This window comes from Pelodiscus sinensis, chromosome 27, assembly GCF_052426305.1.
Source record: "Pelodiscus sinensis isolate ZL-2025 chromosome 27, ASM5242630v1, whole genome shotgun sequence".
Classification (NCBI taxonomy): domain Eukaryota; kingdom Metazoa; phylum Chordata; order Testudines; family Trionychidae; genus Pelodiscus; species Pelodiscus sinensis.
In genome coordinates, this window is record NC_143078.1 from 17,265,016 (window position 1) to 17,287,815 (window position 22,800).

The 22,800-nt window shown below is 49.6% G+C and overlaps 1 protein-coding gene and 1 long non-coding RNA gene across 2 annotated transcripts; one reads left to right on the top strand and one right to left on the bottom strand.

The window, feature by feature from the left end:
- Nucleotides 1-3,242: 3,242 nt before the first annotated feature.
- On the bottom strand, nucleotides 3,243-9,438 carry RABIF (RAB interacting factor). Its single transcript, XM_075910545.2, has 2 exons — nucleotides 9,250-9,438; nucleotides 3,243-5,159 (listed from the first exon to the last, which is right to left on the bottom strand). The coding sequence occupies exons 1-2, from the start codon at nucleotides 9,400-9,402 to the stop codon at nucleotides 4,914-4,916; spliced, it is 399 nt and encodes a 132-aa protein (XP_075766660.1). The 5' UTR covers nucleotides 9,403-9,438; the 3' UTR covers nucleotides 3,243-4,913.
- Nucleotides 9,439-9,700: 262 nt separating this feature from the next.
- Nucleotides 9,701-22,715, top strand: LOC142820884 (uncharacterized). Its single transcript, XR_012897840.2, has 3 exons — nucleotides 9,701-10,432; nucleotides 12,932-13,021; nucleotides 21,583-22,715. It is a non-coding gene; the product is annotated as an uncharacterized LOC142820884 (long non-coding RNA).
- Nucleotides 22,716-22,800: the final 85 nt, after the last annotated feature.

Genomic DNA, 22,800 nt, shown 5'->3' on the forward strand with positions numbered 1-22,800 from the left:
GACATTTACCTCCCACCCCCCTTCTGTTCTGAAATTTGATTTGTCCTTTTCATATGTGTTCGTTTATTTTAATTGTATCCTTTGGTATATATGGTTATGACAATTTTCTTCCACTATTTGATCTGAGGAAGTGGGTCTGGCCCACGAAAGCTCATCACCTAATAAACCATCTTGTTAGTCTTTAAAGTGCTACATAGACCTGTTTTTTGTTTCATGCCTGATATATGTCTGTTTTAACCTCTTAAATATCTCAAGTGATGGAAATTCTACAACCTCCTTTGGTGATTTATTCCTGTGCTTAACCACCTTTCCAAGGCCCCTTTTATCCCTTAGTCAATTCAACAGAGCCACTCTTGCATTGCCACTTGGGCAAAATCACAATGTAAATTCAGGGATGTTCTATGGCAGAAGCTAATCACTGGAGACACGGCAAGAGCTGGAACATGGAGAGAGAGAGAGAGAGAGAGAGATGCAGGGGAAACCACAGCTTGTTTGTTCTCTCTTTTTTTTGTTTTTTTGGGTGCAGTAACTTGCTGAATTCTTGATTTAATTATTAACCAGCCCAACAGGCCAAACGGGGTAGACTGGGAAATTACAGCACTCCCCAGCTCAGCTTAAAGCAGGGTTGTCATGGGGTAATAAGCCACCACCTCTCTCCCCCACAAGGCAGGGCGCAGAGCCTCTTAGGCCCAGTCTGGGTTGCTCCACCCCAAAATTGTTACTGTACCCGGCCAGTACCAGCCCCTGCTGGCGGGGCAACAGGGCTCCATGGCCAAGTCGCTAGCAGCTCCTGCCAGCAGGGCAACAGGGCCCCGTGGCCAAGTCCGTAGTCCAAGTGTAGTGTTCCCCTGGGGGGGAGGGAGACCTGGGCCCTCCCTCTCCACTGGGTCCCAGGTCTCCCTCCCCCCCAGGGCCCTGTCAGTACTGGGCGTGTCCCACCACTAGCTCAGCAGGAAGTCCGCCTGAAATGCACTGAGCTCTTGGGGATTCCAATTCCCCACCCTGAGCTACTTCCTACCCTGTCCAGGATGGACGGCATCTTCCCCACCTTTGTCCTCTGAGCTGGGCACATCCCCAGCTGGTCTCTGCTGTGGTGTCCATCTGCTGCTTCAGAGCTCTGGCCACAGCTCCTTCCCCTGTGGTGGTCAGCCTTGACTGAGCTGCTCTCCTGGTTTTTATACTGGTCCTCCAGTTGGAGCATGCCCAACAGGGCTGTGGGGTCTCGCGGCCATATAGGCCTGGTTAACTCCTCCCGGCTCAGTGGGGGGTTGGTATACCCCATCACAAGGGGACTTCGAACATTTCAGCATATATTAGGTATATATTATTCAGCATATATACCTAATATATATTTCAACAGGAAATACCAAAAAGCAATAACACAACAATAATACAAGTGTGTTGGGGATGAGCGTGTGTGTATTTGGGGAGTGGGAAGCCAGGTCTGCACTAGGGAGCAATGTCGAACTAAGATACAGCGTGGCTTAGTTCGACTTACCACAGTATCCCCATTGTGTGGGGTTGATGACAGAAATTCTCCTGTCGAGTTCCCTTACTCCTTGCAATCTGGTAGAGTACCAGAGTCAACAGGGGTCCTTACTAGATCTGCTAAATCAACTCCTTGAAGATTGATTTCCACAGCACTGATCTCCTCATAAGTAAGACAACGCCTTCGAGAGAGCACAGCATTGAAGAGAGAGCATCCAGACAGCAAGCATAGCACTGAAGGCTTGCTCAGTCCAGCAGAGGCAGCTCCCATGACCAGAGCAGCACAGAATCCTGTCTCTCCACCCCAGCTCAGCAGAAACCGGGTACCGGGGTAGGGGGTAGGATTGGGGACACCCCCATCAGTCCCCCCTCTGTAGAGCAAACAAGAGGATCCCAGGAGCAGCTTGGCCAGGGGCGGTTCTGCTTCAGCCAGAAACTGGAGCCAGGCACCAACGCTTACCCTGACCCCGTTCCACCCAGTACTGCAACCAGAGTGGTGTCAGGGCTTACCCCAGCCTACTCAGCCCAGCACTGCAGCTGGGGAGTGGGGTCAGGGCACTGAGGCTTAACCTGGCCTGCTCTACCCAGCACTGCAGACTAAGAGCAGTGTTAAGACACCAGGGCTTACCCTAGCCTGCTTAGCCAAGTGCTGCAGCCAGGAATCTGGGTCAGGGCGCTGAGAATTAAACCTGCCCCGCATCACTGCCCACCCACATGAAGTTGGGGCCCACGCAAGTGGGCTCTGCTGGCTACGCCACTTCTGTACATCAGACACTATAACATTCTCTCATTCACAAAGGAGGGTGATTCAGCGGGAGCAGCTGGCAGATCCCTTTCCCCAAGGGTGGCAAGGCAGTACAACCCCAGGCAGGGAGCCTATATGAAGGATCGGAAGCTTAAGGATTCACCATGCTAGGGGAAGACTGCACTCAACACAATGCAGTCCTCATTCTCACAGCACACAGCTCCATCAACAGCCGCTCATGCATCTCGAGTCTTAGCCCTTTTGTGAGAACCTGAGAATGGGGGACAGGGGATGGATTACATGATGATTACCTGTTCTGTTTATTCTCTCTGGGGCAACTGGCATTGGCCACTGTCAGCAAACAGGATACTGGGTCAGATCAGGGCTACTCAACATGTGGCCTGCATGTGGTCCATGGCCTGTTTATTTGCGGCCTGTGGTGTGGCTTGAGTTTATGTGGGGGCTCAACACGCAGCCCGTGGGTGGGATCCTTTGAACATGACCTCCACTGGGAACATGCTCCACAATGGCGAGGCATCTCCCAGGTGGGGTGAGCTATGAAAGTCGCAAGCGGACAGGCTGGCTGGAACAGACGGGTACAGAGTGTTGGCATTTCTAGCCCTCCCCTACTCAGGAGGAGGTGCCGGGAGCGCCTGGGCATTGTGTGAAAGAAGCTATTTGCATATATATTTGCATGTATATGCAACCTCACTTAAGTTGCAGCCTTTAACATGTGCTGTGACCATTACTGTGGCCCTCGGGGTTTCCACAGTTGAGCAGCCTTGGGTTAGATGGACCATTGATCTGACCCAGTGTGGCTGTTCTTATAGTACTTTAAAGCCAAATTCAAGGACCATTGAAAGTTATGTAGAACCACATAAGCCTGACACCGGAATATACGTCTCACATCTGGGTTCTTGCTGCCTAATGGAATCATCCTAATAGCAGAAACTACCTTCCCAGAAGGGGAGAGAGCAGACACTAGAGTTTCATTGTGAAGGAGAAGGGACACTGGAAAAATTACTTTTATTAGCAGGAGTAAACAAGGAAAAAACTTGAACAAAAGACTCCGTAAGCCAGAGTCCCTTCTGTACCAAATGATTCACAGTAAGTGTACTTATTTGAGAGGCAGATTTTAGATTAGCACAATCAAGAACTTTACAGCAAGCACCCACTGAATACCATCCATGCTTGCAGGTCAAACCCCTAAACCCATCTGTAGTGGACCTTTTGGAGAAATCACACACACACACCCATTTCCCAAGAGAAAGGGAGAACCAACACTGCCCCTAAAATAAAGATACAAACGGTTACATAACAAAACCAGACAAACAGAAACCCAGATAGCGCCTACAGCACATACCAAACACAGTGTCACCTTGGCAGCACTCACAAGTTCCAGTAAGAAAAACTCTACAGCACTCTTCCAGGATGTGGGAGACGTAGGATTCAGTCCTTCTGATCCAATGTCTCTTTCATTATCCACAGTGGAACAGCTTTAACAAGAGAGACTGAGGGACCCTTATGCTTGAATAGGGTGGACTGATTTAAATCACATTTAAATAAGCACAAAAAAAATCATTTATTTAAATGAGCTAATTTTGTAATTATCCGATCCACAGAGGACCGTATTTGCTGACATTGTTTCCACTTGTTTTCTGTGCAGTACATTAAGAACTTGACTTTTGTATTAAGGCAGAATGTTCTAACTTCAAGAAAGTTTCACAATCACAAGTCTGGAAAGTCTTTAATAAACTTCATGGCTGATTCCAAATCAAATGTTCTTGCAGCATGATCAGCCAGTCTACAGCAAGCAATACAAACTTGCAAAAATCTGTAAGTACTTTACCGTCCTCCTCCTTTCAAGTTTCTATAAAGGCAATACAAACTTTGCACTGAGAAACATCGAATATATTTAATAGAACATAAATATTGATTATAGCAGTGTGAGTACATTTAGTTCTTGCAGTTTTACTATGAATTTTCTCTTACACAGAAAACTTCCTTACACTTCCTGCAAAATTAATCCTACACATCAGTGCCAGCTCAGGCCATCTTTCACTGCCAGTTCATGAACAATTCAAACTGTAAATGAAAGCGGGAAAGCAATTTTTTCTGAAGGAGGGATAAAGTTGCCCTGGTTGTAAACGTTTACATATGGCAAACCCTGTAGTCCAAAACATAAGTGAAAACCCACTAAAATTGGGCAAAATGCCTGAGAAAGTGGGCAAGGTTCTATCTAGTTAGCTGTTCTCTCAAAGGTGCAGTTCCCAGTTAGCTTCCTCCAGAAGGGAGGAACATTTTCTTTGAAATACATCACAATGTTCCAGCTTCCAATCAAAATTTAAATTAAAAAACATTGTGGTGACAAGAGTTATACTCACATTTTACACTTCAGGAGCTGAGACTGCCCATGAGTGGGGACTAAAAATCAGAAATGAGAACACTGGAATTGCCACTCCCGTGTTACAATGGGAGGAAGCTGTAATGCACTGTATGTAACAATAATTGCCCATTGCTTGAAATGAGCTGTTAAGGTGAATCCATGAGATGTTCAAGTCCATGAGCAAGTGCCTCTGGCTTCATGTTGGTACATTACGAGTCATGGAATGATTGCACCAAAGAATCCTGGACACAAGCTGTGATGGCCTTGCAAAGAGTCTGAGCTTTACTCCGGATGCTACTCATGAGAAACACGGTCCAAGGCTATGTAGAAGCTCTTCTTATCATCGAGGCAGTGCCAGCCAATTGGCCCGATCTCACAGTCTGCACATATGAGGAACTTTACATTCCCAACATCCTTGGTGAATCCAATATTCTCAAAGGAAAACATGTCATCTACAAGCCAGTGTTCCTGGAGCATGTCCCCATCTGGAGAGCTGCTGGCAAGCAGAGCTGTCTTCTTCTTCATGGAGGGAAGGAAAAGCTGCCAAGGAACAAAACATGACGTAAGTCATTTACAAATACCACATAACTTCTCCAACTCCACACTCAGACCTGCAGAGCTGACATAGGCCGAAAGCAAGCACACAGTGATAGCAGTGGATTTACCATGGCACCAGTGGCTTTGTGTCCAAGCTCAGAAGGGCCCCATTTCATTTTCTTTCTCTTCTCTTACTGGGTATGTCTACGCTGCAAGTTTATTTTGGAATAAGCTATTCTGGAAGATATATTCCAAAATAGCTTATTTAAAAAAAAAGTATCCACACTACAGGAAGCCTTAAAATTAGTCTGAGCCAGGTGCCCCAATGTGGATGAACTATCTCAATTTAGAGCTCCAGGAGGCACTGGGGAGGAATAACTTAGAATGGCCCTGGTGAGTAGCTATTTTGAAATAGCAGCAATGGAAATGTCCACATTGCAGCTATTTCAAAATACCTATTTTAGAAGAGGAGTTATTCCTCGTGGAATGAGGTTTCTAGAAGTTGGAATAACCCACCTGTTATTTCGAAATAATGTCAAAATAATGGAATTGCTGTGTAGATGCTTGCATTGTTATTTTGGAATAACACTAGTTAGGACAGCTGGAGCCCAGGACTAGGCGCCCAGGACAGCTGGCAGTATTTTAAAGAAGCCTTATTGAAGGCACAGAAAGAAACCATCCTGTCGCGTAGCAAGAGAGGGAAACATGGTAGGAGACCGGATTGGCTTACAGGGGAAATCCTTGGTGAACTTAAGAACAAAAAGGAAGCTTACAAAAAGTGGAAACTTGGACAAATGACCAGGGAGGGGTTTAAATGTATAGCTCGAAGATGCCGGGGGGTTATCAGGAAGGCGAAAGCGCAGATGGAATTGCGACTGGCTAAGGATGTGAAGGATAACAAGAAAGGTTTCTACAGGCATGTTAACAAGAAGAATATGATCAAAGAGGGTGTGCGGCCCCTACTGAATGAAGGAGGTACCCTAGTGACAGATAATGTGGGGAAAGCTGAAGTACTCAATGCTTTCTTTGCCTCTGTCTTCACAGACAAGGTCAGCTCCCAGACTAATGCGCTAAGTGACGCAAGATGGGATGAAGATGGACAGCCCTTGGTGGGTAAAGAACAGGTTAGGAACTATTTAGAAAAGCTAAACGTACACAAATCCATGCATCCGAGGGTACTGAGGGAGTTGGCAAATGTAATTGAGGAGCCTTTGGCCATTATCTTTGAAAAGTCGTGGAGATCGGGAGAAATCCCGGATGATTGGAAAAAGGCAAATGTAGTGCCCATCTTCAAAAAAGGGAAGGACGATCCAGGGAACTATAGGCCGGTCAGTCTTACCTCGGTTCCTGGAAAAATCATGGAAGAGATCCTTAAGGAATCCATTTTGAGGCACTTGGAAGAGAGAAAAGTGATTAGGAATAGTGAGCATGGATTCAGAAAGGGTAAGCTGACCAATCTGATTAGCTTCTATGATGAGGCTCTGTGGACATGGGGAAGTCAGTGGATGTGATATACCTTGACTTTAGTAAGGCTTTTGATAAGGTCTCCCACAATATTCTTGCCAGCAAGTTTAGGGGATGAGGATTGGATAAATGGACGGTAAGATGGATAGAAAGATGGCTAGAAGGCCAGGCCCAGCGGGTAGTGATCAACGTCTCGATGTCAGGATGGCGGTCGGCTTCTAGCAGAGTGCCCCAAGATTCAGTTCTAGGACCGGTTTTGTTCAATATCTTTATTAATGACCTGGATGAGGGGATGGATTGCACCCGCAGCAAGTTTGTGGATGACACTAAGCTAGGGGGAGAGGTAGATACACTCGAGGGCAGAGATAGGGTCCAGATTGACTTAGACAAATTGGAGGATTTGGCCACAAGAAATCTGATGAGGTTCAACAAGAACAAGTGCAGAGTCCTGCACTTGGGACGGAAGAATCCCAAGCATAGTTACAGGCTGGGGACCAACCAGTTAAGTAGTAGTTCTGCAGAGAAGGTCCTGGGGGTTACAGTGGATGAGAGGCTGGATATAAGTCAACAGTGTGCCCTTGTAGCCAAGAAGGCTAATGGCATATTAGGTTGCATTAAGAGGAGCATGGCCAGCAGATCCAGAGATGTCATTATTACCCTTTGGTGAGGCCACATCTGGAGTATTGTGTCCAGGTCTAGGCCCCCCCCTACAAAAATGATGTGGACGCATTGGAGAGGGTCTAGCAGAGGGCAACCAAAATGATTAGGGGGCTGGAGCATATGACTTATGAGGAGAGGCTAAGGGAGTTGGGTCTATTTAGTCTGCAGAAGAGAAGAGTGAGGGGGGATTTGATAGCAGCCTTCAACTTCCTGAAGGGAGGTTCCAAAGAAGATGGAGAGAGGCTGTTCTCAGTAGTGACGGATGGCAAAACAAGGAGCAATGGTCTCAAGTTGTGGTAGGAGAGGTCTAGGTTGGCTATTAGGAAAAACTATTTCACTAGGAGGGTAGCGAAGCCCTGGAATGGGTTACCTAGGGAAGTAGTGGAGTCTCCATCCCTAGAGGTGTTTAAGTCTTGGCTTGACAAAGCCCTGGCCGGGTTGATTTAGTTGGGATTGGTCCTGCCTAGAGCAGGGGGCTGGACTTGATGACCTTCTGAAATCTCTTCCAGCTCTATGGCTGTGTCTAGACTGGCAAGTTTTTCCGAAAAATCACCCACTTTTCCTGAAAAACTTGCCAGCTGTCTTCACTGGCCTCTTGAATTTCCGCAAAAGCACTGACTTCCAACTGTAAGAAATCAGTGCTTCTTGCGGAAATACTATGCTGCTCCCGTTCAGGCAAAGTCCCTTTTGTGCAAAGCTTTTGCGCAAAAGGGCTAGTGTAGACAGCTCAGATTTGTTTTCTGCAAAAAAGCCCCCATCACAAAAATGGCAATCAGGGCTTTTTTGCGGAAAAGCGCATCTAGATTGGCACGGATGCTTTTCCACAAAAAGTGCTTTGCGGAAAAGCGTCCATGCCAATCTAGACGCTCTGTTCCGAAAATGCTTTTAACGGAAAAGTTTTCCGTTAAAAGCATTTACGGAAAATCATGCCAATCTAGACGCAGCCTAGGGTTCTATGGTTCTATGATCTGAGGGGTACAGTGGTGCCCACATTGCCTACACAGCAGAGGTTCCCCAGAAAAGTTTGTTAATGTGTCTGGAGACAGAGCGAGACTCCTCCCTGCACATCTCCATAAAGCTCTGATCGAGGAACTCTTTAATCCTTCTGAAAAGGATTCTGGAGAGGCCTGCTTTATTCCACCGTCCACAGTAGGACAGACACCTTTCCATGTCAAGCCAGCAAGTGATCTGGCATCATGGCAGCACAAAGCATTGCAGCACAAGGCCCAGGTTTCTGCCCACATTCAATCAGCATCTGCTCCCTAGCATGCTCAAAAGGCAGGATGGGTGCTGGTTGAGGGATCGGTCAGAACTGATCAATTACATGCTACAGCAGAACTTTGTTAAGCTGAGACCAGGACCACCTGCTTGTGAAATAGGGTGGTCCTAAAGACATGGCTCTAAAAGGTCTGGATGCAGGAGATCAATCTGTGGGGAGTGTCCCCTGATCATCGTGGAAACTGGAAAAACCTGCCTGGGTGCACATCTCCATGAAAAGCCTGGGGGCTGAGGAGCCTGTGCATGGCAGTGTATATAGCCAGTAGAGGTGTGTGAGCAAGAGAAGCAGGGAGCAGCAGTGCTGGGTGCACGCACAGCCGTGTCCAGCCCATAGCCACAGGCGGCTATCTGGCCAGTGGCGCATGGCTAGTTCGCCATGGCAGGGACTACTGCTTCACACCTGGCTAGACCCCACGGCTCTCGCACCGCCCCCCCAGGCCCCGCCCGGAAGAACGACAACGGGGGGGGGACCCACAAATACATCGGGGAGCAAGGCCCGCAGCGTGCGCATCCAGCCCTGCGCAGAGAGCGCTGGTTGTTGCCATGGCACCAGGGTGGGGCCGGCTCGGAGCAGAGGGGCGGGGCAGGAGGGACGGCGCTGAGGCGGGATGGGGCCCCGCTGGCAGGGCCGCGCACACCGGCGTGGGAGGGGCTGAGCGGGGGAGCCGTTGGGGGATGGGCGGGGCCCTACCTCTCTGCGCGCGAAGGTGGCGGCGCCGGGCAGCAGCACGCGCGAGCCGCAGCGCTGGCAGAGCACGGCCTTACGGTTGCGGCCCCGCGCGCAAACCAGCCCCGCCGCGCCCGGGCTCCGCGCCGCCTCCATCTCCGCGCAGGCCGCCGCCATGGCCGCGCAGGCGCAGGCGGAGCTTTCGGCGGGGCGGATCCCGCCATCGCCGCGAGCCCAACGCTCCCTGTGACGGAACGGCGGGGGAGGGGCGCTGCCGGCCGGCCCCGCGCGGCGCGGCGGGGGAGGGGACTGGCCTTAGACCCCCCCCCCTCCCCGCGCCCTGGAGTGCTGGAGGCCCAGGCCCGGCGGAGCCCCCCCCCCCCGAACCATCCCACCGACCATGGGAAACAGCTTCTCCACTTCCCCAGCTAGACCCCCCCCCCCGCAACCTGGCACCATCGCTCCTCTTCTGCCATCTGCCCCCCCCCCCCAGAACAGCCTCCTCCAGCCTCTGAACGCCCCTGCAGGCTGCTGTCAAACCCCCCTTCTGCAGACTAAATACAGCCAAGTCCCGCAGCTTCTCCTCCTCAGCCATACCCCCCCCTCTGCTGGACTCTGCAATGTGTCCACAGCCCTTCCTGGGGGGCGAACCGCACCGGGACATAGTACTGCAGAGGTGGCCTCACTAGTGTCAAATTGAGGGAAATAATCCTTTCCCTTAGTCTGCCGGCAGTGCTCCTACTAATGCAATTCAGTATACAGGCCGTCCCCGGGTTACGTACAAGATGGGGACTGTAGGTTCGTTCTTAAGTTGAATTTGTATGTAAGTCGGAATTTGAACATATTGGAGGGGAAACTCTAGCCAAACATTTCTCCAGAGCTCAGTTTTATTCTCCCACACCTCACTTCCCTCAGTCCTTTATTCTCAAGATGAGGTCTCTGCTGAGAAAAGTCTCCCTGGTCTGCTGGGGGGGGGGGGGCGGCGCTAGCTTCACGTCTCCCTGGTCTGCTGGGGGGAAGCAGCTAGTGCGGGGTTGCCTCACCCCGTTTGTAAGTAGGGATCCGATGTAAGTCGGATCCCTGTAACCCGGGGACTGCCTGTACTGCTAGGCTTGACAAAGCCCTGGCTGGGATGATTGAGGTGGAGTTGGTCCTGCTTCCAGATGACCTCCTGCCATCTCTTCCTACCCTAATCTTCTGTGATTCTGTAAGTATTGTAAGCAAAACACCAGGGCTACGTCTATATTGGCACCCTTTTCCGGAAATATTTAAAACGGAACAGTTTTCCGATATAAGTATTTCCGGAAAAAGCACGTCTACATTGGCAGGATACTTTTCCAGAAAAGCACTTTTTCCAAAAAAGCGTCGTGCCAATGTAGACGTGCTTTTCCGCAAAAAAGCCCTAATCGTCATTTTTGCGATCGGGGCTTTTTTGCGGAAAAGACTAGTGGGCTGTCTACACTGGCCCTTTTCCGGAACAGTTTTTCCGGAAAAGGACTTTTGCCCGAATGGAAGCAGCATAGTTTTTCCGGAAAAACAATGACGATTTTACATTAGATCGTCATTGCTTTTCCGGAAAAGCAAGTGGCCCATGTAGACACCGCCCAGAAGTAATTATTCCACTCTACTCTGTGCTGATTAGGCCTCTGCTGCAGTAGTGTGTCTAGTTCTGGGTGCTACTTACCAAGAAAACATGGACGAATTGGAGAAAGTGCAGAGAAGAGCAACACATATTGAAGGTCTAGAAAATATGGCCTATGAGGGAAGATTAAAAAAATGAGTTTAATTTGGAAACAAGAAGACAGACCAGGATAATCATTTTCAAGGATACAGAATGTTGTTACAAGGAGTGAGAATTGTTCTGAGGATAGGACAGGAAGCAATTATCTTAAATTGCAGCAAGGGAGGTTTAGGTTGGACATTAGGAAAAACTTCTTATCACGGTGATTAAGCACTGGAATAAATTGCCTGTGGAGGTTGTGGAATTCTCCATCATTGGACACATGTAAGCACAAGTTAGACAAACACTTGTCAGGAAAGGTCTAGATCGGGGTCAGCAACCTATGGCTCATGAGCCATATATGACTTTGGCGCTCAAGCTCAGCCCACCCGAGCTCCCACCACAGCAGGGAGCCGGTACTAGTGCTACAGCCTTACGGCTCCCTGCAATATTGGAATGCCAGTGCCGGTTTCCTGCAGGGTGAGAAAGCTCTAAGCCCCCCTGCTAGATCCAGCATGCGGAGAACAAGTAGAGCCAAAAATGGCTCCATGTGCTGCCATTTTCCTTTACCCAGCTGTGGGGGACCAGCCTCGCAGGGGTTCTCTTCCTGGAGGTTTTCCCTTTGCTCCCATTGTCCAGAATCCAGCGATTGGGAGCAGCGGGAGGCAGGGTTACATGGTGCCTGTGATGCAGTACAAAAGCAAGTAAGAAGAAGTTACCTTGTGCAGTAACGATGGTCCGTCGAGATACATCCCTGTGGGTGCTGCACGCTAGCTGTCAGGCTCATCCCACGCCGCAGACCAGAGATTTTTCAGCAGTAGTGGGGCCGGGCCATGCATGCACAGCAGGAGGCGTGCACCGCTCGTGCCGACTGAGTGTGCACAGCCTAGCTCCCGCCAGTTCCTCCTAAGTGGAGAATATCTGAAAAACAGAAAAAAAGAGACTCTGAAGAGGGGAGGAGGACAGGACGTGGAGCACCCACGGGGACACATCTCGAAGAACCATCGTTACTGCACAAGGTGAGTAACTTCTTCTTCAAGCGGTCCCTGTGGGTGCTCCACTCTAGTTGACTTCAGAGCAGTACTCTGGTCTATGGAAGGGGGTATTGGAGTTATGACCTCTGTGCCATGGATGAGACTGCCGAGGCTACTGCCTAGTCATGAATCAAAGCGTTGATAGCATAGTGTTTTGCGAACGTGTAATTGGATGACCATGTAGCCGCTCTGCAGATGTCTGGTAGGGAGACCCCTTTAATAAAGGCTGTCGAAGTTGCCATTGCTCTTGTTGAATGTGCGGTCAGTGAACAAGGGGGGGGGGCGTGTCTTATTTTGTAATGAGGAACAACGTGAGATGCAGGAGACAACAATTTTAGAAATATGTTGTGCTGAGAGGGGTTGGCCCATGGAGCGCTGGGCCGTGGATAATAGCAAACGTTGTGATTTACGGAAAGCTTGTGTTTTATCCAAGTAGATCGCAAGGGCATGGTGAACATCCAAGGTATGCAGCTGAGAATCCTGTGGAAACGAGTGCGGTTCAGGGTGAAAGATTGGGAGTACGATGGGTTCGTTAATATGGAACAACAAGTTCACCTTGGGAAGGAAGTTGGGGGGGTGAGGGCACAGTACCAGCTCCTGGTTAGTGAAAAGTGTATACAGTAGTGTGTCCAAGAGAGCAGCGAGCTCTCCCACTCTCCGGGCAGAGGTGATAGCCAGCAGGAAGGTGACCTTCATGGTGAGTGTTGGCAGGTCGGATAGTGCCATTGGCTCGAAGGGGGGACTCATTACGGCCTGTAAGACTAGCTGCAAGGCCCCCAATGTCTGCAGGTTCCCTGTGTGAGGGATATAAGTTTGCAAGTCCCTTAAAAAATCGTTTGGTCGTTGGATGGGAGAATAATGAGTAACCCTATATTAGAGGTCGAAGAGCTAAGATTGCTGCAATGTGTACTTTGATCGAAGGAAGCGATAAACCTGATCTTTGTAATTGCAGGACATAATCAAGGACGTGCTGGAGAGGAAGGGAATCGGGATTGAGGTTATTGGCATGGCACCAGGATTGGAAATGGCACCATTTATACAGGTAAGTGTGGTGTGTCGAGTCCTTTCTACTATGCATCAGTACATGTTTGACCTCCTGGGAGCATGCTATTTCTGTGTGTCAGAACCAGTTAGGAGCCATGCTGTGAGATGTAGGTTGTGGACATGTGGATGTACAATTCTCCCTTGTTGTTGTGTCAGAAGATTGTGTTGGGCCGGTAAATGGTACAGAGGACACACGGTCATCTGAAGGAGGAGCAGAAGCCATGTTCGGTGGGGCCAGAAGAGAGCTATAAAAATGACCTTGGTGTTGTCCCTGGCTATTTTCTCCACGACTTTGGGAATCAGAGGAATTGGAGGAAGCGCAAAGAGCAGTTGCTGGTTCCAGTCTATCAGGAAGGCATCCCCTAGAGAGTTCGGTCCGATGCCTGCTTTTGAACAGTAAAAGAGGCACTTCGCGTTGTGATATGTTGCAAATAAGTCTATGGTGGGATGTCCCCATCTTTGGAAGATTTGTTCTGTTATCTGTGGGTTCAGTTGCCATTCGTGTTGGTGGATGAGGTGCTTGCTGAGAGTATCGGCAATGACGTTGTCCTTGCCATGTAGGTAGAGTGCAGTGATAGAAATATTGTATCGAATGCATCAGTTACATAAGCGTGTCGCCTCCGTGCAAAGGGATTGTGAACGAGCACCAACCTGGCGGTTCATATAATATACTGTTGTCATGTTGTCTTAAAGGTCTTGAATAGCGCGGCCTTGAATGTTGGATAGGAAAGCTTTGCAGAAGTTGAATACTGCTCTCAACTCGAGAAAATTGATGTGCTGGAGAGACTTGTGAGCGGACCAACATCCTTGAACTTGAAAGTCCCTGAGATGGGCTCTCGAAGATCTAATATCGGTTATTTATATGGTGGGCCGTGGGTGCCGGAAGGGGATGCTGGTAAGCATATTTGTGGTGGTGTTCCACCATTTTAGGGATTCCCGTACAATGGGAGGGACAGAAACTGGTTTGTGAAGGTCGTGATTGCCCGGGCAGTAGATGGAAGTCAACCAATGTTGAAGACATCTGAGACGCAATCTTGCATGTTGTACTACGTATGTGGGGGCGGCCATATGGCCTAGGAGCCTCAAGCAGGTAAGTGCCGAGCTTTTGGGACTCAAGGAGAGTATTTGCACAAGTTCTTGGATTACTCGGAATCTGGAGAGGGGCAGGTAAGCTCTGGCCATGGTGGAATCTAGTCGAGCCCCAATGAACTCGAGAGATTGTGGAGTCGTGGATGACTTTGCAAAATTGATCACGAGACTGAGACTGTGGAATAGATCCTGTGTGAAGTTGATGGCCTGTGATGCCTCTTCCAGAGTAGGAGCCTTGATTAGGCAGTCGTCCAGATAGGGAAAAATTATGATGCCAAGGTGGCAGAGGTACGCTGCGGCTATCGCTAGTGTTTTTGTTAAAACTCGCAGCACCAATGAAAGTCCAAAGGGAAGAATTCTGTATTGGAAATACTCCTCGCCTATCAGGAATCTTAGGAAACATCTGTGGGCTGGATGTACGGTCACATGAAAATATGTGTCCTGTAAGTTGAGGGATGCGAACCAATATGATGGAAGCCAGTGTTACCATCTTGAACCATTGTTTTCGTAGGTATCGATTGAGTCCTCAAAGATCTAACATTGGTCTCCACCCTCCCGATTTCTTCTCAGTAAGAAAATAACGGGAATAGAATCCTTTGCCCTGGAATTTCTTGGGAACCCTCTCAGTGGTCCCAATCTCGAGGAGATGGAGGACATCTGCCTTTAAGAAAGGCTCGTGAGATGGGTCCCTGAAAAGGGACGGGGAGGGGGGAGAGGAAGAGGATAATGAGATGAAGGGGATTGCGTAGCCTGATGCAATTAGCTCGCGAACCCATCTGCCAGTGGTGATGGCAGTACAGTCTCAATCGATGATGGAATATTTTGTTTGGTTCCTGTGGATGGCATTCCAAAGGGATGTTCTGCAGACCCTCGATGAAACCATCAAACAGGCTGCTGGTTGTTTTGCTGGTTTGGCGCCTTGTTATTTTGAGGTTGTCACTTCTGTTGTCGCTGCCTAGGCCGTTGCTGGTCGTATTGCCTAAATCTAGAAGGGTCGTTGATGGTAGCAAGGTGTATATCGCTGGCGGCGATACAGTGGGGTATACATACCGAGCATCCTGAGGGTGGTTCTTGAGTCCTTGCCCAAGTGAAGCAGCTGGTCCGTCTTTTCAGCGAATAGGGCTTCCCTATCGAAGGGCAAGTCCTCCACTTTGGACTGTAGATCTTTTGGCACAGCCTACAGCTGCAGCCAGGACACCCTTCGCATAACTACCGCTGTGGCAGTTGTTAGCACTGCTGTGTCGGCGACATCCAGGTCTATCTGTAATGCCGTCCTCGAGGCGGTATAGCCTTCCTGTACCACAGACTTTAAGATCTCGCATTTAGTGCCAGAGAAGTCTTCAAGAAAAGGAATCATAGAATCACAGAACCATAGAGCTGGAAGAGATCTTAAAAGGCCATCAAGTCCAGCCCCCTACCCAAGGCAGCACCAATCCCAATTAAATCAACCCGGCCAGAGCTCTGTCAAGCCAAGACTTAAACACCTCTAGGGATGGAGACTTCACTACTTCCCTAGGTAACCCATTGCAGTGCTTCACCACCCTCCCAGTGAAATAGTTTTTCCCTAATATCCAATCTAGACCTCCCCCACCACAACTTGAGACCATTGTTCCTTGTTCTGCCATCCATCACTACCGTGAACAGCCTTTCTCCAGCCTCTTTGGAACCTCCCTTCAGGAAGTTGAAGGCTGCTATCAAATCCCCCCTCACTCTTCTCTTCTACAGACTAAACAGACCCAACTCCCTCAGCCTCTCCTCACAGGTCATATGCTCCAGCCCCCTAATCATTTTGGTTGCCCTCCGCTGGACCTTCTCCAATGCATCCAAATCCTTCCTGTAATTGGGGGCCTAGAACTGGACACAATACTCCAGATGTGGCCTCACCAGAGCCGAATAAAGAGGAATAATGGCATCTCTGGATCAACTGGCAATGCTCCTCTTAATACAACCTAATATGCCATTAGCCTTCTTGGCTACAAGGGCACACTGTTGACTCATATCCAGCTTCTCATCCACTGTACTCCCCAGGTCTTTTTCTACAAAACTGCTATTTGGCCAGTTGGTCCCCAGCCTGTAACAATGCTTGGGATTCTTCCATCCCAAGTGCAGGACTCTACACTTGTTCTTGTTGAACCTCATCAGATTTCTTATGGCCTAATCCTCCAATTTGTCTAAGTCACTCTGAACTCTATCCCTGCTCTCCAGCGTATCTACCTCTCCCCCTAGGTAAGTGTCATCCACAAACTTGCTGAGGGTGCAATCTATCCCCTCATCCAGTTCATTAGAGATGTTGAACAAAACCTTTCCCAGAACAGAACCTTGGGACACTCCGCTAGAAATTGATTGCCATCCTGACATCAAACCGTTGATCACTATCCGCTGGGCCCGACCTTCCAGCCAGCTTTCTATCCATCTTTCAGTCCATTTATCCAATCCACATTCGCTTAACTTGCTGACAAGAATATTGTGGAAGACCGTATCAAAAGCCTTGCTAAAGCCAAGGTATATCACATCCACTGACTTCCCCATGTCCACAGAGCCTCATCATAGAAGCGAATCAGATTTGTCAGGCACGACTTGCCCTTCATGAATCCATGCTGATTAGTCTTGATCACCTTCCCCTCTTCCAAGTGCTTTAAAATGGATGCATTGAGGATCCCCTCCATGATTTTTTACAGGGACTGAGGTAAGACTGACCGGCCTATAGTTCCCTGGATTGTCCTTCTTCCCTTTCTTAAAGAGGGGCAACACATTTGCCTTTTTCCAATCACCCGGGATCTCTCCCGATCTCCACGACTTTTCAAAGATAATGGCCAAAAGCTCCTCAATGATATTTGCCAACTCCTTCAATATCCTCGGATGTATTAAGTCTGGACCCATGGATTTATGTTTAGCTTTTCTAAATCGTTCCTAACCTGTTCTTTACCCACCAAGGGCTGTTCACCTTCCTCCCATATTGCGTCACTTAGCGCATTAGTCTGGGAGCTGACCTTGTCTGTGAAGACAGAGGCAAAGAAAGCATTGAGTACTTCAGCTTTCCCCACATCATCTGTCACTAGATTACTGCCCTCATCTAGTAGGGGCCCTACACCACCTCTAAGCATCTTCTCTCTGACATGCCTGGAGAAACCTTTCTTATTATCCTTCACATCCCTTGCGAGTTGCAATTCCAATTGCGCTTTCGCCTTCCTGATAACTCCCCTGCATTCTCGAGCTATACTTTTATATCCCTCCCTAGTCATCTGTCCAAGTTTCCACTTTTTGTAAGCTCCTTTTTTGTGCTTAAGTTCACCAAGGATTTCCCTGGTAAGCCAATCCGCTCTCCTATCAAATTTGCTTCTCTTGCTACGCAATGGAATGGTTTCTTTCTGTGCCTTCAATAAGGCTTCTTTAAAATACTGCCAGCTGTCCTGGGCTCCTTTCCCCTCCATGTTAGCATCCCAGGGGATTCTGCCCATCAGGTCTCTGAGGGAGTCCAAGTCTGCTTTTCTGAAGTCCAAGGTGTGTATTTTACTACTCTCTTTTCTTCCTTTGGTCAGGATCCTGAAATCTACCATCTCATGATCACTGCTTCCCATGTTGTCACCCACCTCTACTTCCCCTATTAGCTTCTCCCTGTTTGTGAGTAGCAGGTCAAGCTGTGCCCAGCCTCTGGTCAGATCCTGCAGCACTTGCACCAAGAAGTTATCCCCAACATTCTCCAAAAACTTCCTGGATTATCTGTGTACTGCCATGTTGGTCCCCCAACAGATGTCAGGATGATTCAAGTCTCCCATGAGAACAAGGGCCTGCGATCTGGAATAAGTCTGGTATAGTTATCGAAACTATGGTTTGAGAGGTGGGCAGCATAGTTTGCCATCGTCAACATTCGGGTAGCCGATGAGTAGACCTTTCTCCCGAATAGGTCTAGGCCAGTGGTCCCCAACCTTTTGAGGTTGTCGGGCGCCAGGGGGCGTGGCCGTTCGCCCGCTGGGCGCCAGGGGGCGGGGACACTTGCGCGCCCGGGGGCGCCCCCCCCCATAGCCGCATGCCCGGGGGCGGCCCCCCCCCCATAGCTGCATGCCCGGGGCCCCCCCATAGCCAAGCGCCCGGGGCCGGCGCTCCCCCCTCCCGCAAGCGCCGCGCGCCTGGGGCCGGCGCTTCCCCCCCTCCCCGCAAGCGCCGCGCGCCCGGGGCCGACGCTCCCCGCAAGTGCCACGCCAGGTGCAAATGCCCCCGCGGGTGCCATGGCGCTCGCGGGCACTGTGTTGGGGACCACGGGCCTAGGCGCTTGCCTTCCTTGTCCCCTGGAGTGTTTTTATGTTGGGGAGCTTTTGTCCTTTGCCGCGCTGCAATCATCACCAAAGAATTGTTTTGCAAGTGCGTAAATAAAAATTTGCTACCCTTAGGGGGACAAAGTACTTTGTCTGCCTTTTTGCTCATTGGAAGAACGGAGGCTACTGTCTGCCATACCTCGTGGGCTATCTCCAGTATTGCATCATCCAGAGGTAAGGCAATTCTCGACTTCTGAGACTGTTGTAAATTTTCAAGGAGCTTCTGTTGTTTTTGCTGCACCTGTGTTAACTGTATTTCCTGTGATTCTGCGACACGCTTGAAGAGGTCTTGGAATTGGCATGTGTCATCGGTGGGTGAACTGTCAGTTGGGAACACAGCCTCATCAGGGGATGAGGAGGATTGGTCAGTTGGGGATTCCCCTTGTGGTTGGTCTGGCTCTGTGGCTTGCACTGTGCCTGGATCAGATGGAGGTGTTGGGGGTACATCTCCAGTTGGAGTAGTGTAGCCAGACACGAACCCCATCTTGTTTTCCCCCCCCCCCAGAGAGAAAGAGAAAGGCAGTCAGCCTTTGATGCCCTGGGAACGCAGGTGTGATGCCTGTCCCTGACTCTACCATAAACAGAAACCAGACAGTAAATGGGCTAGCTGACGACTGGGAGGCCTCCCGTCGCCGTGATGGCTAGTATCAGTAATTGACACGCCTGCACTGTCTCAGGAGAGGAATCTTCGCCCATCACATACCAGAGGTGCCCATTGTCTGCATTTTCCCAGGTGTGAATTATGCTTTGCACCCTTCGCGGGAAACTTGGTGTTCAAAGCCATTTTTCCTAATTGGCCACTTGAGACCAGGAAGAAGCCCATGTGACCCAAGGGGTATAAAGAGGGTTTAGTTGCCCACCCCATTTGAGCTCCAATCACCTACACCTGCTGGCAGGTATTGATTGTCTCCCGAGGTCCGTGGGACGCCCAACCTCGCCCTACTTCTTCCTGAGGGATTGAGAGAAAGACGCTGGCCATACCAAGTCTGGAATGCAGGGGTGAGAATTGTACCTGCAATGTGTTTTCTTTATGTGTACACTTTAATTGTTACTCTGTTGTAAGTTTAGTTACTTTATTATAGTTTTCTTAAGTCAAGCTGCTTCATTTCTATTGTAAACTGCCTTTGGTAAGGTGATTTAGCTACAAACTTTGGGAATAAGTGGGGTGCCCTCATTCACTTATAAATATATATATACTGAACCAAGTTTCTTTATTTCTTTTCTCTTTCTTTCTCCTATAAATAAGCCAGTGCGGGTCAAGCTTCTGCCTTGAACCCGTGCTGCTGGACCCGAACCGAACACAAACAAAAGAACTTCAGCCGGTCAAAAGGGACAGGTATAGGAAGAGCTTGGGCGTTTTGGATCGTGTCGCTTCCAGAGGACAGATCCGTTGGGGCACCTCTCAGCCTCCCCAGGCTGCCCGCTGCGAAGGGATTTCTGTATCCTAGCAGCTAAAATCTGAGTTGTAATAAGCTCTTCCTATAAACTCGGGGCATCTGAGAGCCTGTTGGCTGCCCTCTGCGATGGGACCCCCGGTCCTAGCAGTAAAGTCACAGACGTTAAACTATTTTTCGGGGCGCCCTCCAGCCTCCTAGGCTGTCCACTGCAACGAGACTTTGCGTCTCAGCAGTTGAAGACTTGGGTGTAACACACACACACACACACACACACACACACACACACACACACACACTGCCCTAACCATTTCGGCTGACACACACACACACACACACACACACACACACACACACACACACACACACACACACACACACACTGCCCTAACCATTTCGGCTGACAAGTAAGTGGTCCTGTAAGGATTGATGGCACCTTACATCAATGACAGTGTTGCAGTGAACATGTGTATGGCGATAGTCAGGCAATCTTGAACATGTATGTCACGCCGAATAAGGGCAGTAGTAATCATAATGGCGGTGCGTATGGTAGCCTTTGTCCTGCTAATATGTTGGGGAATATGACCTTCTTGTCGAATGATGATACTCGGAGTACAATGAGCGGGCAAGTGATCTTGAACTGGACCTGCTCCTTCGCCTTCTTGGGGATAATGCCGGTGGTAACAGTGGAGGGATGGAGAATAATGTGGTAGGTGACGACGACGATGTGTGGTGTGGCTGTTGTGTATCCGAACGTGTGAACGCACTGAGTGTGATGAAGCATGAGAAGGTCCAGCAGAAAATGGCACTGATTCCAGACTAGTAGAAGGGGTAATGATCCTCCTAGATTTATGCAATGCCTTGGAAGGTGCTGGAGAAGGGTGATGACGTGACGACAGCTCTGGCTGTTGATGCAGTGCTAGTATCGGCGATGTCAATGCTGATGGAGTCACTCTGATGCTCGGTGTCGGTGTGCTCAGTGCCAGGGTGCTCGGTGCTGGCACGGCTGGTGCCAGTGTGCTCGGTTCCGGGACACATAGTGCGCTCAGTGCCAGTGGTGCTCTCAGCTCAGTGTGATTCTTTGGTGCCGAGGTAGCTTCGGTGCCGGCTTCGATGTCAGTGCCATGGATGTCTTCGGTGCCGGCAAGGTTGGAGTTCTGGAGGCTACTGCTGGTGCCAACTCTGCTCTGGGAGCTGATGTCGGTATCTGCACCTGACCCCCTGACGGGGCAGGGCTTGGCTCTGAAGTGCTGTGGGCAGCTTTGTGCTTGTCAGCACGATACACTAGGCCCGTTCTGGAGGTGCCTGGCTTCTCCATAACCTTACTCCGCTTTGAAATAAAATGGCGGGAGGGCGAAGATCTCCTCTCAGTCGGACTTAGAGCGGACCTCTTATGTGCTGCCGCTGTCTCCGGAGGCCCCGAGTCATGAGAGCTGGACGGTTGCAGGGCCCTATTAAAGAGGAGCATCTTGAGCCGTATATTGCGGTCTCTCTTGCTTGCACCGTAAGTTTGTCACAATGTTGGCATTTTTCGGGAATATGACCCTCTCCTAAACATTTGATACACCTGGAGCATCCATCTGAGGCGGGCATTGCATCATGGCAAGCCACACATTTCTTAAAGCCGGCAGATCCCGGCATGTTGTGAAGAAAAAAATATTTTTTTTTGTTTTAAATGTGAACTATGAAACAACTAAGACTAATAACAAGAACTATAATAAGTAGAACTACTAACTAAGTATATTTACAAATTTTTCTCTCAGAACTACAGGAGAGCAGTTAGACTCCGTCTGCAGCTGTAGATGGTTAGGAGGAACTGGCAAGAGTCAGGCTGCGAACGCTCAGATTTGGCATATGCTGCGCATGTGTGGCCTGGTTGGACCACTGTTGAAAAATCTCTGGTCTGCAGCGCGGGACAAGCCCAACACCTAGAGTGGAGCACTCGAAGTGGCCCCCTACCCTCTCATGCCCAGCTCCTGCACCCCTACTCCATCACTAACCTCCCTTGCTGAGCCCTGCACCCCACCCTGCTTCTACTCCCTCTCCCCTGGCCAAACACCCTGCCCCAGCCTGGTCCTCCACCGTACCTCCCCCCCAGACCTCACCCCCTTCTGCAGTTCACCTCCCACCCAGATCCTGCACCTCCATCCCTATCCCACTCACTGGCAGTCCTGTCCCTCACACTGAACCCCTCATTTTTGGAACCCCAGAAGAGTAAATCTGGCCTGAGGCCTTAAACCTCAGGCCTCCTGGCCCTCCCCCACCATGGGGCTGGAGCATCAGGATAGTGAACTGTTTCAGCTGAGGGCCACATCAGTGAGGGTTGGGCGGTTTTAGAGGGTTTTTCCCCCCCTTCTCACTTATGTGGTCCCTGATTTTTCTGTGAGTCAGTGGCCCCTGACCCCCCAAAAAGTTCCCCACTCTAGCCATAAATAAAGACAACGTTGAAACCTTTTGTGTTAGACAAAGTAAAATATTATTTAAAAATGAAGCCTGGCAAACAAGCCCTCTGTTGGGGCCCAGCCCCCATCTGGCCGCAGCATTTTAACACCCCCCAACCCTGAGCCCCTCGTACCCATCCCTGTCATAACACTCCTGCACCTCCACACTCCCCAACCTTGTGCCCCGAGTCCATTCACACAAACCCCCGGTCCGGAGACCCTCATACACCCCAACCCAGACTCCTGCACCTCCACATCCCCCGCTCCCTGCCATAAGATTGACAGAAGACAGCCTGAATACCTGCATGAAGTTGGATTTGACCAGTTATGATGTAAACGTCAAAGAAATGTGCAAAAAGATGCAGCAGCAGAAGTGCTATTAAATAAATGTTTCAGTGTTTCATTTATGCTATTATTATTCATGTCAGTTATCAATAATATGAAATTATATATTTTCAGTCATCCAAATGAGCATTCTTATATGGCTTTTTGTTGACCACTTGTTCTGAAATTCGATGTAGTTTGGCTCTTTGGTTTGAA